This window comes from Gymnoscopelus braueri (genome assembly GCF_963280865.1).
Source record: "Gymnoscopelus braueri genome assembly, chromosome: 10".
Taxonomy (NCBI): domain Eukaryota; kingdom Metazoa; phylum Chordata; class Actinopteri; order Myctophiformes; family Myctophidae; genus Gymnoscopelus; species Gymnoscopelus braueri.
The window spans coordinates 4,573,776-4,597,179 of NC_137611.1; the positions used below are offsets into that span (position 1 = coordinate 4,573,776).

Sequence of the window (23,404 nt, forward strand, 5' to 3'; positions counted from 1 at the left end):
TGTTTTATTTTGTATTTGCCAACTGCAAGTAAGAGGAAGAAAGGAACTAGCCAGAATGAACTTCACATTAAAACCTGTATTGGGTAACCATAGTACACTGCTTTCTCTTCTGATACTATTCAGTGATTCTTATTTTGAAAAGCCACTACAGGAAGTCTGATAGTTATTTAGCTACTTGTCAGTGCTAGGGGAAATGAAAGCTGTGCTGAATGGATTACGTTTTTGGATCGCTCATATTAACCTTTTTACCAACGTGTTGTGAACACCATGCAATATGGAAGTACTGATCATTCAATCATCCGTTGCAGTAGTGGTGAATCTCATGGATTGTTTTGCTGCTTGTTCCCTCTCTCTCTCTCTCTCTCTCTCTCTCTCTCTCTCTCAGACAGGTGCTGGGAGAGATGTAGAGCAACACATTGCGGGACTCATGCAGCTTGTTTCTAAACAAACTATCAATTTTAGCGGGTAAATAGGACATGTAGTAGTTCAATATTGATTCATATTACATCTAGAGTACTTTAAATATATTTTTTTCTAAATATTTTTCTAAATGCGCAGAACAGGCAGGCTTGTCACCATCACTGATAACCTCGTCCCATTGGCTACTGCTACTGTAAATGCCTATCAATATCAGTGTTATGTATCGCCCCAGCTGACTGTTTTCACAGCCATTTAGACCCAAATGTGTTTCTGTCCATGTCATGGAAACTTTAAATTGTGATATAATCAAACATGAATATCAAACATATCAAAAGGAAATGCATATATTTAATTCAGTGCGACCAGAAGCAGGGATAAAACATTTCCCCACCGGCCATGAAAAAAAATATGAACAGAAGGAGATTATCAAAAGCAGAGGCATAGATTCACTCTTACGGGAAGGATATGGGAAGTGGATATTTAAATCTGGAAAGACTGAACTTACCGTTGGTAAGGACGAGGATGACAGTTTTGTCTCCAAACTCATGTCCTTTAGTGTCTTCCTTCATCTTTTCCACTCTCTTTAAGATCCCAGTAAATGGCAATTGCAGGTTGATCCCAGCATCCTCTCGATCTGGAAGGCTCCCTGAGGCAAATGTGTGACACGCACGCACGCACATACACACGCACATACACACACACACACACACACACACACACACACACACACACACACACACACACACACACACACACACACATAGTAAGGGTAAAAGGCTGCATTAAAACTGTTATAAACAGGCATTTGTAACAAAATGACCATTCCCAACCATTTTGTTAAACTGTATTTTACTCACCTCCAAAGTGAAGTGATTGGTTTAGTTTCTCTAGGATATTCTGAACTGTTGGTTTGTTCTCAGTTAAACAATCATTGATGTTGACAATCTCAGTAATTTTGTTATTGGAGAAGAAGAGGATTTCCAAATTGAGGCTGATGGAGGAAAGCTGCAACGTAATTAAAGATAGTGTTTGTTAAACAGAATATTTTGTGCTACATGGATCATCAATTTCTGTGTCTAAAATATTTCTCATCTTTGTGTTTCCATATCTGAATCCCATGCTATTTCAGAGATGCCTTCAAAGATGCCTCACCCACAAACTACCACTCGATGTAACCTGAGGTTGCTACGCCCCTCCTCTCTCTCTTCCTCTATCCTCTCTTCTTTCTCTCCACCGGGCAACCAGATGACCTCTTAAACTTTCACTCACTCCTTTCTGCCTTCTCACTATCCACTGTTATGTCCTCTATCTATCTATCTATACCATTTAGGAATTTAGCAGACGAAGTCTGTGGGACCACCCACCAGGTTTAGAGCCTTTAGCATGCTTGGAACTGGAGTTATGGCTGTTTAAACCCCAGCCAATAGGAACACAGAGGGGGTGGGGCAATGGTGTGCCTGTGGCTACACGTGGTCCCTGGTGTGGCTATTCTGATGGCAGACCCCTGACCAGTGTTGGTGCCAAGTTTGGTGCGGATCGAACCAACGGTGAGCCTCGTGGTTTCCGCATGTTACGTTTGTGACGTCCACCCGCCCACCGTCGGTTGACCCTCTAGGCAATTTTAATATAGGATAAGCATGCATATTTACAATACACGTTCACAGGTTCATTCACTAATACACAGTCAGGGCGGATTCACACTAGGGTCCCGGGTCCTTGCTCTACTTGCCAGATATACCATCTGTTAGTTCTACTTGAATGTCAACATGAAATAATAATCCCGCTAGTGTTTCAGTAACGCAAGCGTCAAAAAACTAAAACAAAAAAAAATGTAGCGAGCGCTGCCGCTAGTTGAAGGATAAAGATACCAAGGATTATATAATCCAGGCATTATACAGAATGACCTAGGACAAATTTGCAACAGAAACTCTTTCAACTTTTTTTGTTTCATAAATATCATGGTAATAACATAACAAAAGTCCTAAGAAATCCCAGTGGTGAAACATATTGAGAATCCATGCATTTCTGATCACTTCCCTATTGTTTTCACTACCACAACACCCTGTTCTATGGCAAAGGCTGCCCCCCCCGCACGCCGCACCCGGGCCATAACCCCATTAACTGCATCTCAGTTTTCCATGCTATTTAGGGAATCTCCCAGTGCCCTGGTCACATCCAGTGCCCCCTGCCCAGAGTCACTTCCATCCACTTTCATATGACATGAAAAAAAGAAAATGTAAAAATGCTAGATGACTGTCTCCCAGTCAAATTTGGTCACCATTGTCTCTAAGTTATAATTTGTTTATTTTATTCACCTTGCTAATAAGTTTGGTAACAGCATCTTTTGCTTCATCAATGCTGAAATAAATGTCGATGGCAATGTAGATGTTGAGTGTCCCATTGTTTGAGTCGTCTGGAAAGCACACACAGATATTATTAATTCATCATTATATTGAAGTGGTTCTTTTGGATATCTCAAAAGTGACGCAGCACAGTAAACGGTCTGCAAAATATGCTGCTGTTTGGTGTAAGAAGAGTTGAGAAACACAACAAATGTTTGTGTGAGTTTGAAAATGCGGTCCTACAGTATTGTCCAATGTGCACGGCACACCACAATTTGTTTTGCTTCTGTGTGTGTGAACGTGAAACGTGAAGTCACTCTTTTAAATGAATGAGAACGGGCAGTGGAGTAAAAGTATGATTTTGTGGTACAGTTGTGTGCTACAGCATTCTACCCATTGGTAGTGAGACATAAGTCACTGCTGTCAAACTGAACCTTTAGTAGTAGTGAAAATAGACGATCTACAAGCTCACAGCACATTGCATCAGGACGCGTGCGCTTGTAGACCTGCTATTTTCACTAATTTTGTATGACGAAGTCAGGCATTCACTTATGGGAAAACAAAAAATAAATAAATATGGAGACACAAGGGGCCCTATCATGCACGTCTTAAATCCACGTCTTATGCGGTAATTAGGTGATAGCGCCACCGTCTTATGCGCAATCCCTATTATGCAAGGTGCGCTGAGCGCAAACACTTAACACATTGGGTGCCAGAGGTTTATTAAAATATTATACGTTGAGTGCCTGCATTTCTTCCATCCACTTGCGTTATACGTTTCGTGCTGTGAGAAGCCCCGACGCGGAAGTGCATGTAAACAAAGCGTGCGTGCGAGACGGCGGAGGGTCCCGACTAACGCCTGGAACAATAATATTTCCAACGCGACCCTCCATTGCAGCCGATCGAAAACGGCTCGTTTCCACCACATTAAAAAGAAATGGAGATATTAAGCTTTTAGTCAAGGAGATAACATTGAAAACGCCGACCGGAAGGATTTTTGACATGGAGCCACATCCAGCCTCTTCTTCTCAGAAACTCCTTGGGTGATGTCAAAGTTTCGTTTTAGCGCCCCACGTGGGCCACTCGTATAAAAATAGAATTGGGTCAAAAACGGTCCGGACCGTTTTCGGCACTTCTCGTTTGGACCCTCAAAAACGGTCCGGACCGTTTTTGGCATTCAATGTGTTAAAGGGCAAGACCACTTTGGTAGAGGTTTGGGTTGTGTATTTACCTTGCCATGATGTAACTCCAAAGGTGGACAAGAAATTAAAAATAATTGCTTCATTGATTAGAAATTGATTATTCAAAATATGCTCCTCATTGACTTACATTGTACGGTAAAACAGCTCTCAAAGTCACTCTTTTAGCACCTAAACAAACGCGAACAAAGTTGATTCAGACAATATAGAACATCACCAAACCCAGTACTGTTTTTTTTTAATATAAAAATGTTAACTTTCTGTTGATTTTGCTATTTTTATTAAGAAGAAAACCCGGACTGGATTCGCGGATCCGGATCTTCAAATAGTAAAATCAGCAGGAAGTTAACATTTTTATTAAAAAAACAAACAGTACTGGGTTTGGTGATGTTCTATATTGTCTGAATCAGCTTTGTTCGTGTTCGTTTACGTGCTAAAAGAGTGACCTTGAGAGCTGTTTTACCGTACAATGTAAGTCAATGAGGAGCACATTTAGAATTATCAATTTCTAATCAATGGAGCAATTATTTTTGATTTCTTGTCCACCTTTGGAGTTACATCATGGCAAGGTAAATACACAACCCAAACCTCTACCAAAGTGGTCTTACCCTTTAAAGGAGAGTTCCAGTCATTTTAGGTGTTTGCTTTGATGTGTCGCTAATCACTCACCAACATACCAGGGGCAGTTGACTTTTTTCATAGAAGCCCCTGTTGTCCATTGTGGAGACCCCTTCCACTGGCATAATGGAGTAATGCGGATAAACAAAAAATAATAAAACCTATTTTAGCAGCTCCAAATCATGCAGAACGACGTGAAGCTAGTCCTCGGTGTTGCCAGATTCTGTGAGAGAACAAGCAACCAGCTCCATGTCGTTCTGCATGAACAAAAGCTCATAAGGGACATTCAGTGCATGTTTGAGTGTCAGTACACTGCATAATGAGGATTAGTGGGGGAAAAAAACGAACTTTGGAGTTGCTAAAATAGGCGATCTCCTTTAAGTCATAAGACTCTGCACCAAATTGTACGCATGGGGAGTGTCCATATGTTAATTAAGGGCGCAATGCAATAACTGCTATTATGCACCTTGACCGCATACCGCTAAGACGTGGTCAGACCATGTCTTAAGCGCAAAAAGAAATGTTTGGTTGTAAGGACAAGGGCAGTTTAACTAATCCGTGCTCATTCAATTCTGAACCGATCGTTAAAATTAACAATTCTCTGAATCACATGATTATTGTCTCTCCATCAAACAATATCAAGCGAAAAGCAAATGTCGGACCAGGAAGGGTGCAGAGCCCATGGAGAGCCAAAGAGAGAGCCAACTCGGTCAATTCTAAACCAATTGTTAAAATTAAAAAATCTCTGTAATCTGTGAAGGGTCTACTTTCATACCTGTGTATCAGTCATGATTGTATTGTCTCTCCATCAAACGATACCAAGCGAAAAGGAAACATCGGATTCTCTTGCCTTTTTTTTCCTCTCATGCGCCTCTTTCTATTGCCGGAATGGAAAAGAAGAACCGTCGTCCTAAAACACCCTCGCCCCCCCGCGTCTTGCGCTGATCTTAAAGGGAATGGCAGCGGGTACTCTGATTGGATTGATTAAAGTAACGCCCAAACACACCCATGACTAATTCGGGGCTGTTTTACCGCATAGCACCTTGGTGCAGTGCGCACATTACCGCACCCATAATAGCAAAATGGCATTGGTCACGCCTCCACATCTTAAGTTAAGTACTAAGACCTGGCGGTAATTAAGACGAGCATAATAGGGCCCAAGATCTCTTCCCTACAGCAACAAAGTGTATAACCCACAGAGTTGAATCTACCTTACTGAGATAAGTACATATTTACCATTCTTTGGTACAGGAGTGGAAGAAGTACTGTTCCCTGCAAAGACAAACATGTACACACACACAGACACACTCACACACACAAAGAGGCACACGCACACACATGCACATGCATAAACATGTAGACAGCCTACACACACACACACACACACACACACACACACACACACACACACACACACACACACACACACACACGATACAAAGGCAGTATGGCAAAAGATACAACTTTAAAAACTGCAACAATATACAGACAAAAAAGACAAAACAAAAAGATAAGAGATAAAATACTCCCTTTAAACTAAATGAAAAAAATATGATATAATATATATATATATATATATATATATATATATATATATATATATATATATATATATATATATGGGGATCGGGCGTTTATTTTTTATTTCGCCGTCGGCATTTGGCGGACGGCCGGTGTTGGACTTGCCGGCCGCGGACGTGGGTCTGCTGGTTCGCAGGTTGAAGAAGGGTCCGGAGGGGAGGCTCCTTTTTCAATCTGACGGGTTTTCTGATCGTAATGTAACATACAGTATATATTTCTGAGAATTGTCGAACACCACATGTACTCACGTTTTAAAAGGTCCTTTTTGGTCTGAGGCTGTGGCGGATGTAACATTTCGAATGGAGACACTGGAGACACAAGAAATAAGGCTGTTTGTTTGGTTTGCGGACGGCCTGATGTTACCGGCTCTTAGAGTCTTTTGTAATAACATGTTTGATGTGATCACGTGACCGGATCACGAGACTTTTCGACTTATCTTTGATCTAGATGGACAATATTAACCCATGAGCTGCCCAAGGGTGCAATGTTATGTAAACAACTGAAAAGACGTAATCACGTAGATCTACGTGTTTGGCGGTGAACGGTTGGATTTGAATTGACGTAGATCTACGTGATTGGAAAAACAGTACATGAGATTAAGGTGCAAAGATAGTATCAGCATTGTCAGGTTCAAAGTAGTCCACCAAGGAAGCCACAGAGAGAGTCTTGGTGGATGGTGTCTTTTGCTATGCCATGCCTCTCATAAGGACACCAGATACACCTCCTTTACTGTGATGGCAAAACTGCCACTGAATTCATGTTGACCAAGGATTCAAAGAAAGCAGCAGCTTATAACACTGGGGTCTCTAAGATTGAACAGGCAGTTCATGTGAATATACCACAGAGGAGATTGAAGGCTCCCTAGAGATATGGTATATACCTCATCACATGGTGACCCATAATGCAAAGAATCATTTTGTTTTTGAATGTTTGATTGAATACAAAAGCCAAGGCTCGAATAAGGCCTTACTAACTGGATCTACCTTGGGGCCTTCCCTCCTTTGCGTTTTAGTGGTGATGTAAAGAGCATTTTCCATCAGGGTTGGTACTTGAACAAAGATAAGTCCCTCTTACAATTTATTTGGATATGAAGGAATACACTGTGTTTATGGAAAGTGTGGGTGTGTATGGGGGGAGGGGGGCATAATATAAGTTTTGACATGACTGCATCACTGTCGTGTCCACATAAGAAAATAAAGTATTACAAAATAATAATGAAGGAATACACCCATCCTTCTGTCTATGAAAGGCAGGTCCTGCCGTTTGGGACCAGCGGTGGACAGTAACTAAGTACATTGACTTGAATACTGTACTTAGGGATATTTCACTTTCATGTTTGGGGTCATTTTAACGTCTTCTCTGGCTTTTGTGTCTCACCCTAGATAGTTTTTAAGGGCTTGTTCACACCAGGACTGTTTGGTTCGTTTAAAAGGGACCGTGGTCCGCTTACTCCTTTGTCCGGTTCGTTTTGAGTGGTGTGAACGCGCATTCGAACCCTGGTGCGGATCAAACAAGCGGACCACGGTGCGCATGAAAAGTGAGAACTCAGTCCGCTTCCAAACTAACCACGGTCCGGTCCTCTGCGGGTGTGAACGCAATCGGACTTTATAGAGGACCAAATATAGGAATTTAACCAACATACAGTGCATTCTGCATTGTGTGTTCATTGAAGAACAATATGTAAATATAATAAACTACTACTCATGTAGATATATATCAATAATTAATATTGTAACTCATACAAGACACTACACTCATCAATCTTTATTTTTTTCCTCTCTCTCTTCTCCCTGTATCGGTCTGTGAGCCGCTGGTGTGTCTGTGTCTAGCAGACAGCTGCAGATCTGTGGAGCAGCGCATTTAACGGAAAAGTACAAGGTTGTCACATGCACAAAAAGAACAGATTTACAAGCTATCAACGCTGTGCGATGGTACAGGATGTTAGCTTGTAGATCTGTTATTTTTAAGCATGCGCCACCGCACAAAGTTTATCCGTGCAGGGCTCAGCCTCACAAACGAAGCAAAACTGAGCACATTTCGTTCTATAAGGCCAAATCTCATTTGAAAATATTAATAGTATATGGAAGCCATTTAAAATGTTTACTATTGGAATCTTACACAGGTACTCCCAAATCATTATTTACACAGGCCAGTGTGCTGCGCAAAAGTGGGTCAAATCAATTATGCTGTCACTCCAGTGTCAGAGCTGGTCAGAAGCACATGAACTGTCTTCATACGCTGCAATATTAAACATTAACTTTATCCAGTTAGATTCATACAATGTATATCAAATACCCATTAAAACAATTGGGGGGGATTATGCTTTTTATTCTGCATATAAACTGCAGGTAAGTTTGACATTTTCTAGAAAGAAAGACTGCTGACTGCTCTGACTGTAGCCTAATAAGACAGCTACTCAGCTGGGCTATATAGCTTACAGTATAGCCTATACATTGCAATCGCCAATGCTGTGCCTATGTTGTTGCATGGCTATTAATGTGAATAGCTGCATGTGCCAGCAATAGGCTACCTACAGATTCCATTTGTTCAGGTATAGGAGTATTATTCATTCAGGGTGTGTTGTTTCCAATGAGCAGCTGAACAATTTAATTCAGACAACATTAAATAGCACATAGGCCTATCTCACTCATCATCAGAACTATTTTGTGTTATCCTTTTAGCTCAAATATCTGACTGTACCTCGTGCTGTTTACATTTCTGTCTAATAAAGTAGGCCTAGGCTATACAATCAATCGACATGAACATTGTGTGTGTGTGTGTGTGTGTGTGTGTGTGTGTGTGTGTGTGTGTGTGTGTGTGTGTGTGTGTGTGTGTGTGTGGCTGTGTGTGTTGCGGTGTGTGTGTTGCTGTATTCCCCGTGGTGCTGCCTGAAATGTGTGCGTTTGGCTTCTTTTTTTATAAGCCGCCGTGATTAACACATATTTAATTGAAATTTGCTTTTAAATAGAAAAATTACAAAATTAAAACGATCACAACATGCTTCTGTTGCTCTATTGTAGTTTGGCAGTGAAGTAATTTTCCCTAGAAATATTCTGTCAATAGATTAACGGCCTGTATGACCATGTGTCATTTGTTTACATATTTGGTTCGCTTAACAAAGTCCTGTGTGAACTCTAACCCGACCAAATGCAAAATGCAACAATCTAATTTGTCCCTGATCCCTAACATTTGTCTCCAACTTTCACAGATGGATGGAGTATCCCCTGTGTCAATAACTCAACTCATCATGAGCAGAGAGCTTTCATTAGAGCCTAATATAAAGGCTCTGTGACGATTTTGAAAACAATCCCTTTTGGAGCTCAAAATAGGCAGTCATCTTGCATTTAAAGGTCAAAAATAGGTCAAATGATTATATAAATACTAAATATGTATTCCTCAATCTATTCCGTTTCCCATTCTCTCTCTCTCTCTCTCTCTCTCTCTCTCTCTCTCTCTCTCTCTCTCTCTCTCTCTCTCTCTCTCTCTCTCTCTCTCTCTCTCTCTCTCTTCAATCTATTCCGTTTCCATGGCTCTCTCGCTCTCTCTCTCTCTCTCTCTCTCTCTTCAATCTATTCCGTTTCCATGTCTCTCTCTCTCTTTCTCTTCAATCTATTCCGTTTCCATGTCTCTCTCTCTCTTTCTCTTCAATCTATTCCGTTTCCATGTGTCTCTCTCTCTCTCTCTCTTTCTCTTCAATCTATTCCGATTCCATGTCTCTCTCTCTCTTTCTCTTCAATCTATTCCGTTTCCATGTCTCTCTCTTTCTCTTCAATCTATTCTCTCTCTCTCTCTCTCTCTCTCTCTCTCTCTCTCTCTCTCTCTCTCTCTCTCTCTCTCTCTCTTCACTGGCCCCGTATTATTGCTGCTTGCAGCTATATTTAATATTGTTGTTGTTGTTATTATCTACTGGCTTAAAGGCATCACAGTTCTAAATGTTGTCCTGGTTTATGCACTAGAAACGAAAGGTGTTGTTAGGGGTGGAGTTAACCACCTATTGTCCCTCCCATCGTCACAATTAATTCTGGGCCCCAGAGGTGTTACAAACTGTGGGAAAAGGCATTTTTTCCCAGATTTGAGTATTCTGGCTTAACAATTTTAGAAAGGGGTAGTAAATCTTCAAATATTTTCCGATTTCAATGACTGACACATCATTTGAAAGCTTACATTCTGTACTTTCATACTCTGTAAAAACTTGAACAATGACCAATGTCCACTTGTGTCCCAAAGCATTTTACAGTATATGATTGATTGATTTCTTTACATACCCATGAGAGGAGACTTCTCCAGTAGCTCATTCCTTTTGATCTTATTCAGAATATTCACCATGATCTGTGCTGCATCATTAGTGTACGTCTGCATAATCAGGTCTGTCGTTGCAATCCTGCTAGCATTCTCTAGACGACTCTTTGGGATCGCATTGTGGCCTTCAAGGTTATTAGGCTGCCTCAGTTGCCACTGGAAATGTTCCAAGTCCAATTGTTCAAGCTCTTCCAGAATGTTCAAGATGCGTTGATTAAGTGTCTCCTGGTAGAGAGGATGTTAAAACGAAAGTTAACTAAGTTCTATGAATCCCGAATGACCGGCAGAGGCGGTGCTTTAAGCACTGAATATTTCCCTTCGCGCATTTCGAGTATGACTATCAACAATGTCACCTGTGACCCATGGATGCCCTAAATATCTTCTGGTGTCATCAGAGGATCACTTCCTCTAGAATATTCTTGTGAGGATATTAGGATTCTGAGAGACAGAGTGCTCTGGCGGTCATTCGGTATTCATAGAATTATATTTCATGATTCAAATAATTATATTTCTTATATTTCTTATATATTTCTTCTGTTTTTGTCTCTGTGTCCCTGTGTCTCTGTCTATGTGTCTATGTGTCTATGTGTCCCTGTGTCTATGTGTGTCTGTCTCTCTGTCTCTCTGTCTCTGTGTGTCTGTCTCTGTATGTCTGTGTGTCTGTGTGTCTGTGTGTCTGTGTATCTGTGTGTCTGTCTCTGTCTCTGTCTCTGTTTCTCTGTGTTTGTGTCTCTGTGTCTCTGTGTCTCTGTGTCTGTGTCTGACACAGACAAACAGAGACACAGACAGAGAAACAGAGACACAGAGACACAGAGAGACACAGACACACAGAGACACAGAGAGACACAGAGACACAGAGAGACAGAGACACAGAGAGACAGAGAGACAGAGAGACAGACAGAGACACAGAGAGACAGAGAGAAAGAGACATAGAGAAAGACACAGAGAGACAGAGAAACAGAGATTCAAATAATTATATTTCTTATAGTGTTTTTGTCTCTGTGTCCCTGTGTCTCTGTCTATGTGTCTATGTGTCTATGTGTCTCTGTGTCTATGTGTCCCTGTGTGTCTGTGTCTATGTGTATCTGTATCTCTGTGTCCCTGTGAGACACAGAGACACAGAGAGACATAGAGACATAGAGACATAGAGAGACAGAGAAACAGAGAGACAGAGACACAAAGAGACAGAGAGACAGACAGAGACACAGAGAGACAGAGAGAAAGAGAGAAAGAGACATAAAGAGAAATAGAGACATAGAGACATAGAGAGACAGAGACACAGAGAGACAGAGAAACAGAGAGACAGAGACACAGAGAGACAGACAGAGACACAGAGAGACAGAGAGAAAGAGAGAAAGAGAGAAAGAGACACAGAGAAAGAAAGACACAGAGAGACAGAGAAACAGAGATTCAAATAATTATATTTCTTATAGTGTTTTTGTCTCTGTGTCCCTGTGTCCCTGTGTCTCTGTCTATGTGTTTATGTGTCTATGTGTCTATGTGTCTATGTGTCCCTGTGTCTCTGTGTCTCTGTGTCTATGTGTGTCTGTTTCTCTGTGTCCCTGTCTCTGTATGTCTGTGTTTATGTCTGTGTGTCTATGTATCTGTGTCTCTGTGTCTCTGTGTTTGTCTCTGTGTCTCTGTGTCTCTGTGTCCCTGTGTCCCTGTCTCTGTGTCTCTGTGTTTGTCTCTGTGTCTCTGTGTCTCTGTGTCCCTGAGTCTCTGTCTCTGTGTCTGAAACAGACAAACAGAGACACAGGGACAGACACAGAGACACACAGGGACACAGACGTAGAGACACAAACAACGACACAGAGACACAGACAGAGACACAGAGACAAGAGACACAGACACACAGACACACAGACACAAAGAGACAGGGACACAAACAGAGACAGAGAGACACAGCGAGAGACACAGAGACACAAAGACACAGACACAAGAGACACAGACACACAGCGACACAGACGTAGAGACACAAACAGATACAGAGAGACAAAGAGACACAGAGACACAGAGACACAGAGACAGAGACACAGAGAAAGAGACACACAAACAGAGACACAGAGACACAGACAGAGACACAGACAGAGACACAGAGACAGGGACAGAGACACAGAGACAAAGAGAGACACAGAGACACATAGACACATAGACACAGAGACACAGACACATAGACACATAGACACATAGACAGAGACACAGGGACACAGAGACAAGAGACACAGACACACAGCGACACAGACGTAGAGACACAAACAGAGACAGAGAGACAGAGAGACACAGAGACATACAAAGAGAAAGACACACAAACAGAGACACAGAGACACAGACAGAGACACAGAGACAGGGACACAGACACAGAGACAAAGAGAGACAAAGAGACACAGAGACACAGACAGAGACACAGACACAGAGACAGGGACACAGACACAGAGACAAAGAGAGACAAAGAGAGACAAAGAGAGACACAGAGACACAGAGACAGAGAGACACAGAGACAGAGATACAGAGACAAAGATACAGAGAGACAGATACACAGAGACAGAGAGACACAGAGAGACACAGAGAGACACAGAGACACAGAGAGACATAGAGACATAGAGACACAGAGACACAGAGACAGAGAGACAAAGAGAGACATAGAGACAGAGAGACAAACAGAGACACAGAGACAGAGACACAGAGAGACACAGAGACACAGAGACACAGAGAGACATAGAAACAGAGAGACAGACAGAGACACAGAGAGACAGAGAGAAAGAGACACAGTGACACAAAGAAAGAAAGACACAGAGAGACAGAGACACAGAGATTCAAATAAATATATTTCTTAAAGTGTTTTTATCTCTGTGTCCCTGTGTCTCTGTCTCTGTGTCTATGTGTCTATGTGTCTATGTGTCTATGTGTCCCTGTGTCTCTTTGTCTCTGTGTCTCTGTGTCTATGTGTGTCTGTCTCTCTGTGTCCCTGTCTTTGTCTCTGTGTTTTTGTCTGTGTCTCTGTGTCTCTTTGTTTTTGTCTCTGTGTCTCTGTGTCCCTGTCTCTGTGTCTCTGTGTTTTTGTCTCTGTGTCTCTGTGTCTCTGTGTTTTTGTCTCTGTGTCTCTGTCTCTGTGTCTGACACAGACAAACAGAGACACAGGGGCAGAGACACATAGACACATAGACACAGACACACAGCGACACAGACGTAGAGACACAAACAAAGACAAAGAGAAACAGAGACACAGAGACACAGAGACACAAAGACACAGAGACACAGAGACACAGCGACACAGACGTAGAGACACAAACAGAGACAGAAAGACACACAGAGACACAGAGACACTGAGACACTGAGACACAGACACACAGACACACAGACACAGACGTAGAGACAGAGACACAGAGACACAGACACACAGCGACACAGACGTAGAGACACAAACAGAGACAGAAAGACACAGAGAGACACAGAGACACTGAGACACAGAGACACAGACACACAGAGACACAGACGTAGAGACAGAGACACAGAGACACAGACAGAGACACAGAGACAGAGACACAGACAGAGACAGAGAGACACAGACACACAGACACACAGCGACACAGACGTAGAGACACAAACATAGACAGAGAGACACAGAGACAGAGACACAGAGACACAGACAGAGACACAGACGTAGAGACACAAACAGAGACAGAGATACACAGAGACACAGAGACACAGCGACACAGACGTAGAGTCACAAACAGAAACAGAGAGACACAGAGACAGAGACACAGACAGAGACACAGAGAAAGGAACACAGACACAGACACAGACACAGAGACAAAGAGAGACACAGAGACACAGAGACAGAGAGACAAAGAGAGACATAGAGACAGAGAGACAAACAGAGACACAGAGACAGAGACACAGAGACACAGAGACACAGAGACACAGAGACACAGAGAGACATAGAAACAGAGAGACAGACAGAGACACAGAGAGACAGAGAGAAAGAGACACAGTGACACAGAGAAAGAAAGACACAGAGAGACAGAGACACAGAGATTCTAATAAATATATTTCTTAAAGTGTTTTTATCTCTGTGTCCCTGTGTCTCTTTGTCTCTGTGTCTATGTGTGTCTGTCTCTCTGTGTCCCTGTCTTTGTCTCTGTGTTTTTGTCTCTGTGTCTCTGTGTCTCTTTGTTTTTGTCTCTGTGTCTCTGTGTCCCTGTCTCTGTGTCTCTGTGTTTTTGTCTCTGTGTATCTGTGTCTCTGTGTTTTTGTCTCTGTGTCTCTGTCTCTGTGTCTGACACAGACAAACAGAGACACAGGGACAGAGACACATAGACACAGACACACAGCGACACAGACGTAGAGACACAAACAAAGACAAAGAGAAACAGAGACACAGAGACACAAAGACACAGAGACACAGAGACACAGAGACACAAAGACACAGAGACACAGAGACACAGCGACACAGACGTAGAGACACAAACAGAGACAGAAAGACACACAGAGACACAGAGACACTGAGACACAGAGACACAGAGACACAGAGACACAGACACACAGAGACACAGAGACACTGAGACACAGAGACACAGACACACAAGGACACAGACACAGACGTAGAGACAGAGACACAGACACACAGAGACACAGAGACACAGAGACACAGAGACACAGACACACAGCGACACAGACGTAGAGACACAAACAGAGACAGAAAGACACAGAGAGACACAGACACACTGAGACACAGAGACACAGACACACAGAGACACAGACACAGACGTAGAGACAGAGACACAGAGACAGAGACACAGACAGAGACACAGAGACAGAGACACAGACAGAGACAGAGAGACACAGACACACAGACACACAGCGACACAGACGTAGAGACACAAACAGAGACAGAGAGACACAGAGACAGATACACAGAGACACAGACGTAGAGACACAAACAGAGACAGAGATACACAGAGACACAGAGACACAGACACACAGCGACACAGACGTAGAGTCACAAACAGAAACAGAGAGACACAGAGACAGAGACACAGAGACACAGACAGAGACACAGAGAAAGGAACACAGACACAGGCACAGACACAGAGACAAAGAGAGACACAGAGACAAAGAGACAAAGAGACAAAGAGACAGATACACAGACACAGAGACACAGAGACACAGAGACACAGAGACACATAGACACATAGACACAGACACATAGACACATAGACACATAGACAAATAGACAGAGACACAGGGACACAGAGACAAGAGACTCAGACACAGACACACAGCTACACAGACGTAGAGACACAAACAGAGACACAGAGACACAGAGACACAGAGACATACAAAGAGAAAGAGACACACAAACAGAGACACAGACAGAGACAAAGAGACACAGAGACACAGAGACAAAGAGAGACATAGAGACATAGAGACAGAGATACATAGACACAGACACAGAGACAGAGAGACAGAGACACAGAGAGACAGAGAGACAGAGAGACAGAGAGACAGAGACACAGAGAGACAGAGTTAAAGAGAGAAAGAGACACAGAGAGACAGAGAGAAAGAGACACAGAGAAAGAAAGACACAGAGAAACAGAGATTCAAATAATTATATTTCTTATAGTGTTTTTGTCTCTGTGTCCCTGTGTCACTGTCTATGTGTCTATGTGTCTATGTGTCTATGTGTCTCTGTGTCTATGTGTGTCTGTTTCTCTGTGTCCCTGTCTCTGTATGTCTGTGTTTATGTCTGTGTGTCTATGTATCTGTGTCCATGTGTCCCTGTGTCCCTGTCTCTGTGTCTCTGTGTTTGTCTCTGTATATCTGTGTCCCTGAGTCTCTGTCTCTGTGTCTGACACAGACAAACAGAGACACAGAGACACAGAGACACAGACACAGAGAGACACAGAGACAGAGACAAAGAGATAGAGAGATAGAGAGACAGAGAGAAAGATACATAGAGACAGAGAGACAGACAGAGACACAGACACAGAGAGACAGAGAGATAGAGAGAAAGAGACACAGAGACACAGAGAAAGAAAGACACAGAGAGACAGAGACACAGAGATTCAAATAATTATATTTCATACAGTGTTTTTGTCTCTGTGTCCTTGTGTCTCTGTGTATGTGTCTATGTGTCTATGTGTCCCTGTGTCTATGTGTCTATGTGTCCCTGTGTCTCTGTGTCTATTTGTGTCTTTTTCTCTGTGTCCCTGTCTCTGTATGTCTGTGTTTATGTCTGTGTGTCTATGTATCTGTGTCCCTGTGTCCCTGTCTCTGTGTCTCTGTGTTTGTCTCTGTGTCTCTGTGTCCCTGAGTCTCTGTCTCTGTGTCTGACACAGACAAACAGAGACACAGGGACAGACAAACAGACACACAGGGACACAGACGTAGAGACACAAACAAAGACACAGAGACACAGACAGAGACACAGAGACAAGAGACACAGACACAGACACACAGACACACAGACACAAAGAGACAGGGACACAAAGACAGACAGAGAGACACAGCGAGAGACACAGAGACACAGAGACACAGTAACAAGAGACACAGACACAGACACACAGCGACACAGACGTAGAGACACAAAAAGATACAGAGAGACAAAGAGACACCGAGACACCGAGACACAGAGACACAGAGACAGAGACACAGAGAAAGAGACACACAAACAGAGACACAGAGACACAGAGACACAGACAGAGACACAGATAGAGACACAGAGACAGGGACAGAGACACAGAGACAAAGAGAGACACAGAGACACAGAGACACAGAGACACATAGACACAGAGACACAGACACATAGACACATAGACACATAGACAGAGACACAGGGACACAGAGACAAGAGACACAGACACAGACACACAGCGACACAGACGTAGAGACACAAACAGAGACAGAGAGACACAGAGACACAGAGACATACAAAGAGAAAGAGACACACAAACAGAGACACAGAGACACAGACAGAGACACAGAGACACAGACAGAGACACAGAGACAGAGACACAGAGAGACACAGAGACAGAGATACAGAGACAAAGAGACAGAGAGACAGATACACAGAGACAGAGAGACACAGAGACACAGAGACACAGCGAGACATAGAGACATAGAGACACAGAGACACAGAGACACAGAGACACAGAGACAAAGAGAGACATAGAGACACAGAGACACAGAGAGACACAGAGACACAGAGAGACATAGAGACAGAGAGACAGACAGAGACACAGAGAGACAGAGAGAAAGAGACACAGTGACACAGAGAAAGAAAGATACAGAGAGACAGAGACACAGAGATTCAAATAGATATATTTCTTACAGTGTTTTTGTCTCTGTGTCCCTTTGTCTCTGTCTCTGTGTCTATTTGTCTATGTGTCCCTGTGTCTCTTTGTCTCTGTGTCTCTGTGTCTCTGTGTCTATGTGTCTCTGTGTCTCTGTGTCTATGTGTGTCTGTCTCTCTGTGTCCCTGTCTTTGTATGTCTGTGTTTTTGTCTGTGTGTCTACGTATCTGTGTACCTGTGTCCCTGTCTCTGTGTCTCTTTGTTTTTGTCTCTGTGTCCCTGTCTCTGTGTCTCTGTGTCTGTGTGACACAGAGACACAGAGACACAGACACAGACGTAGAGACAGAGACACAGACAGAGACAGAGAGACACAGAGACAAAGACACAAAGACACACAGCGACACAGACGTAGAGACACAAACAGAGACAGGGAGACACAGAGACACAGAGACAGAGACACAGACAGAGACACAGACGTAGAGACACAAACAGAGACACAGAGACACAGAGACACAGACACACAGCGACACAGACGTAGAGTCACAAACAGAAACAGAGAGACACAGAGACAGAGACACAGAGACACAGACAGAGACACAGAGCAAGGAACACAGACACAGACAGAGACACAGACACAGACACAGAGACAAAGAGAGACAAAGAGACACAGAGACACAGAGACAAAGAGACAAAGAGACAGAGAGACAGATACACAGAGACAGAGAGACACAGAGAGACACAGAGAGACATAGAGACATAGAGACAGACAGAGACACAGAGACAGAGAGAGAGACAGAGATACAGAGAGACAGAGACACAGAGAGACAGAGAGACAGAGAGACAGACAGAGACACAGAGAGACAGACAGACAGAGACACAGAGACAAAGATACAAAGAGACACAGATAAAGAAAGACACAGAAAGATAGATAAACAGAGATTCAAATAATTATATTTCGTATAGTGTTTTTGTCTCTGTGTCTCTGTGTATGTGTCTATGTGTCTATGTGTCCCTGTGTCTCTGTGTCTCTGTGTCTATGTGTGTCTGTCTCTCTGTGTGTCTGTCTCTGTATGTCTGGGTTTTTGTTTGTGTGTCTACGTATCTGTGTCCCTGTGTCCCTGTCTTTGTCTCTGTCTCTGTGTCTCTGTGTCTCTGTGTCTATGTGTCCCTGAGTCTCTGTCTCTCTGTATGACACAGACAAACAGAGGCACAGGGACAGAGACACATAGACAAAGAGAAACAGATACACAGAGACACAGACAGAGACACAGACACACAGAAACACAGACGTAGAGACACAAACAGAGACAGAGAGACACAGAGACACAGTCACACAGCGACACAGAGACACAGACACAGAGACACAGACAGAGACACAGAGAGAGAGACAGAGACAGAGACGCAGACACACAGCGACACAGACGTAGAGACACAAACAGAGACAGAGAGAAACAGAGAAACAGAGACACAGAGACACAGAGAGAGACACAGAGACAAGAGACACAGAAAGACACAGAGACACAGAGAGACATAGAGACACAGAGACACAGAGACAAGAGACACAGAGACAAGAGACACAGAGAGACACAGAGAGACAGAGAGACATAGAGACACAGAGACACAGAGACAAAGAGAGACATAGAGACATAGAGACAGAGAGACAGACAGACAGACAGACAGACAGACACACAGCGACACAGAGACACAGAGACACAGACACAGAGACAGAGACACAGACACAGACAGAGACACAGAGACAGAGACGCAGACACACAGCGACACAGATGTAGAGACACAAACAGAGACAGAGAGACACAGAGACACAGAGACACAGAGACACAGAGACACAGAGACAAAGAGACACAGACAGAGACACAGAGACAAGAGACACAGACACAGACACACATACAGAGACAGAGACAGACAGACACAGAGACAAAGAGACACAGAGACAGAGAGAGACACACAGAGACACAGAGACACACAGAGACACACAGAGAGACAGAGAGACAGAGACACAGAGACACAGATACACAGAGACACAGAGACACAGAGACAGAGAGACACAGAGACACAGATACACAGAGACACAGAGACAGAGACACAGAGACACAGAGACACAGAGAGACAAAGACAGAGAGAGACACAGAGACACAGATACACAGAGACACAGAGACACAGAGACACACAGACACACAGAGACACACAGAGAGACAGAGACAGAGACACAGAGACAGAGAGACAGAAACAGAGACAGAGACACAAAGAGACAGAGACAGAGAGACAGAGAGACACAGAGACACAGAGACACAGAGAGACAGAGACACAGAGAGACAGAGACAGAGAGAGACAGACAGAGACACAGAGACACAGAGAAGACACACAGAGACAGAGACACACAGAGAGACAGAGACACAGAGACACAGGGACACAGAGAGACAGAGACAGCGACAGCGACAGAGACAGAGACAGAGACAGAGACAGAGACAGAGACAGAGACAGGGACACGGACACAGAGACACAGAGAGAGACATAGACGCAGAGAGAGACAGAGAGACAGAGAGACAGAGAGACAGAGAGACAGAGACACAGCAACACAGAGACACAGAGACACAGAGACAGAGACACAGAGAGACAGAGACACACAGACACAGAGACACAGAGACACAGAGACACAGAGACAGAGAGACACAGAGACACAGAGACAGATAGACAGAGAGACAGAGACACAGACACATAGACACATAGACACAGATACACATGGACAGAGAGACACACAGACACATAGACATATAGACACAGATACACATGGACAGAGAGACACACAGATACAGAGACAAAGAGACACAGAGACAGAGAGACACAGCTGGGAAATGTTTACATGTCAAACTCATCTGAGATTAAACCCAGACAGCTGTGTGACTTGACTCACCAGTGGAAGGTTTATTAATCTGTTGTTTTCTTCTGTTTCCATCTGCTCATCACTGAAAACAAATACATATGTGTTAATTACATTTCATGTCCTCGGTCCAAAAACAAAACAATGCTATAATACACCAGCAGCGTAAGCCTTGTCCAAATAAGAAAAACTAAACATTTTCAGTTCTTAGATTAAAAAACAATAGAGCACCGAAGTCTGACATCACTGGCACTAGAGGGCTCTGTCCCCCTGGGCCGTGGCTTTATTTTTTTGTGTTGATACTGTATGCCCATAGGGGAATCTTAGATAAACACACCCCCCATTTAGTCAAAGAATGTATTTTGTTTTGTTTCATTCAACAAAAAACGGTTTACATTTTAGTCTAGTTTTAGTCAATGATAAATCTTTTAGTCTACTCCATTCCATGCAAACTTGCCATTTTGCCACACTGATAAACCCAGTACAACCCAACACTAAACACCTGGTTATAGAACCAATGTCCAGTTCTACCAACTGATCCCAGTACAGCCTGACAACACAACAACTGGTTATAATCTAGAACCAACCCACACTGATCCCAGTACACAGCCAACACCTGGTTATAGAACATGGGTCTTCAACAGGGGGTCCGGGACCCCTAGGTGGTCCTTAGATTTATAATAGGAGGGCCACCAAATGTTTGTGTGTGTTTTATTTTACATTAACCACTTGAACCCTAGCATCCTTATTCTGATGGGAACATTTGCCGAAAATAACAGATCTACAAGCTCCCTATTTTCGGCAAAGAGATTTGGCGTACAGGGAAAAAAGAGTGAACCAAGTACAGAGCCAAAGGTCAAGTTTACAAAGTACTAAGTTGAGGGTTTAAGTGGTACATTTCTGAAAAATAAACATATCAATAGAAAATATAATGTGTAAACAAACAAACATCATGAAATTTACACATCACTGATGATAGTGCTGTCAAATAAGTCTATGAAGCTATCTATGAAAAAGTTTAATCTTCAATACATTATACAATATGTAGTGGGAAGACCCCTGGTATAGAACTATACACTGATCCCATAACATCCTAAGAAGACAACACTTGGTTATAGTCAGAACCAATGTCCAACATCTAAAAATCAGGTTAGAACAGTAATGCACTACCCCCACACACACGCACGCGCGCGCTGCACGCTGCGTTCATGCGTGTTAATACAAGCTAGGCTAACGTTGCTATTATTGGGTTTGGTTTGGTGGCCGAATGGTGGCGAGTATTCTAATACGCGAGGGGGCCATGTTTTTTTTCAATTACGTTTTTTATTTATTTTATTTTAATGTATTTTTTTTTCCCAAAAAATATTTTAAAATAATAATAAATAAATTAATATAAAAAACACGGCCCCCTCACGTATTAAAAGGACAATATCAGTCACCGGAACCAAGGACGGGTGTTTTCGATGAATCTATCATGGTTAAAATGGAGTTTGAAGTTACAGTTTGTATAGGGGGCGTGTCTGATAACATTAATATAAAATATCTAAATACTGAATCAAGCAACTTAAGAAGTGTCTGGGGTGAAACACAAAAGCCTGAGTAGACGTTAAAATGACCCCAAACATGTTTGAAAGTGAAATATCCCTTTAACATAAAAAATGAGGGTTACTGTCCACCACTGATGCTAAGACAAAGATCTTCATAAAAGTGTCTCCAGTGCCCATGACGTCAAATGCAGAGTTCTCCGTCAGTGTGTTTCAGACAAGATGCCGGAACTCCCCAAAGGCACCAAAGCATTTCACAGTAAATCACAGTTAACAGGCAATTCAATATGTTCCTTCTTACAGAGCAGATAAACATCATCTGGTCTATGAAATTTAAGCACAATACTGTAGCAAGAAGCTGACTCACAAACCACAACTTCTAAATACCACGGTTGCTATAAATAACTGCATTATACAAATCATAAACTACTCACCAAACATTTGTAATACTTCCTTCGGGTGATATTTCCTGCCCTGGTGAATTCACATCCAGATTACGTCGAGACATTTCACCTTCTTGGAGCAGAAGCTGAAAGAAAAGTGGTTTCTCTCTCATCAGGGTGTGTGAGTCATGGATACATGTACTGACATGATGATGATGATGACAAAGTTTTGAGTTCATCTGAGGACTTCCCCGCTCAAACTGAAAACACATGTGGGTGTGATTATGTCTCATGTTACACTGCAACCTGTGACGGTGAGGGGGAGGGGGAGGGGGAGGGGGAGGGGGAGGGGGAGGGGGGGGGGGGGGAGGGGGCAAGGGCGATACACAAGGATTGGACTAGGAAGAGGGGGGAAATGAAGGAAACCGCAAGATAATCATCTCTGTGTGTGTGTGACGTGTGTGTGTGTGTGTGTGTGTGTGTGTGTGTGTGTGTGTGTGTGTGTGTGTGTGTGTGTGTGTGTGTGCAGGCATGCAATGCTCATTTGGTATGTTCTTGCACTCTATTTCAATGACGTGACGCGCACGTCGCTTAACACATACACTGCAAGTCAAACAATGGACAATTGATTATGCATCTAGGCTTATTGTCTCCGCCAGGCCGATAGGAATGGCGAGAGAGTATGTTTTGCCCCCCGTCCGTCCGTCCGTCCGTGTGTGTGTGTCCGTCCTTCTGTCTGCGAGCAGCTAATCTCCGCCACCGTTGGCCCGGTCGCTGTGAAACTGCGCACACACACTCCTTGAATGCCACAGCAGAACCTCTGC

The 23,404-nt window shown here is 43.2% G+C and overlaps 1 protein-coding gene across 1 annotated transcript in view; it reads right to left on the reverse strand.

The window, feature by feature from the left end:
• The window catches only part of LOC308094432 (uncharacterized protein), a 101,249-nt gene extending 78,409 nt beyond the window's left edge, over positions 1-22,840 (reverse strand). The window contains exons 1-8 of the mRNA XM_080441082.1: positions 22,632-22,840; positions 20,687-20,738; positions 10,426-10,684; positions 6,409-6,468; positions 5,816-5,944; positions 2,736-2,833; positions 1,278-1,425; positions 926-1,066 (exon numbers count right to left, since the gene is read on the reverse strand). Of these exons, the coding sequence (XP_080297208.1) occupies positions 926-1,066; positions 1,278-1,425; positions 2,736-2,833; positions 5,816-5,944; positions 6,409-6,468; positions 10,426-10,684; positions 20,687-20,738; positions 22,632-22,819 (1,075 nt within the window). The 5' untranslated portion in view covers positions 22,820-22,840. The remainder of the gene's footprint in view (positions 1-925; positions 1,067-1,277; positions 1,426-2,735; positions 2,834-5,815; positions 5,945-6,408; positions 6,469-10,425; positions 10,685-20,686; positions 20,739-22,631) is intronic.
• Between the last annotated feature and the right edge of the window lie 564 nt (positions 22,841-23,404).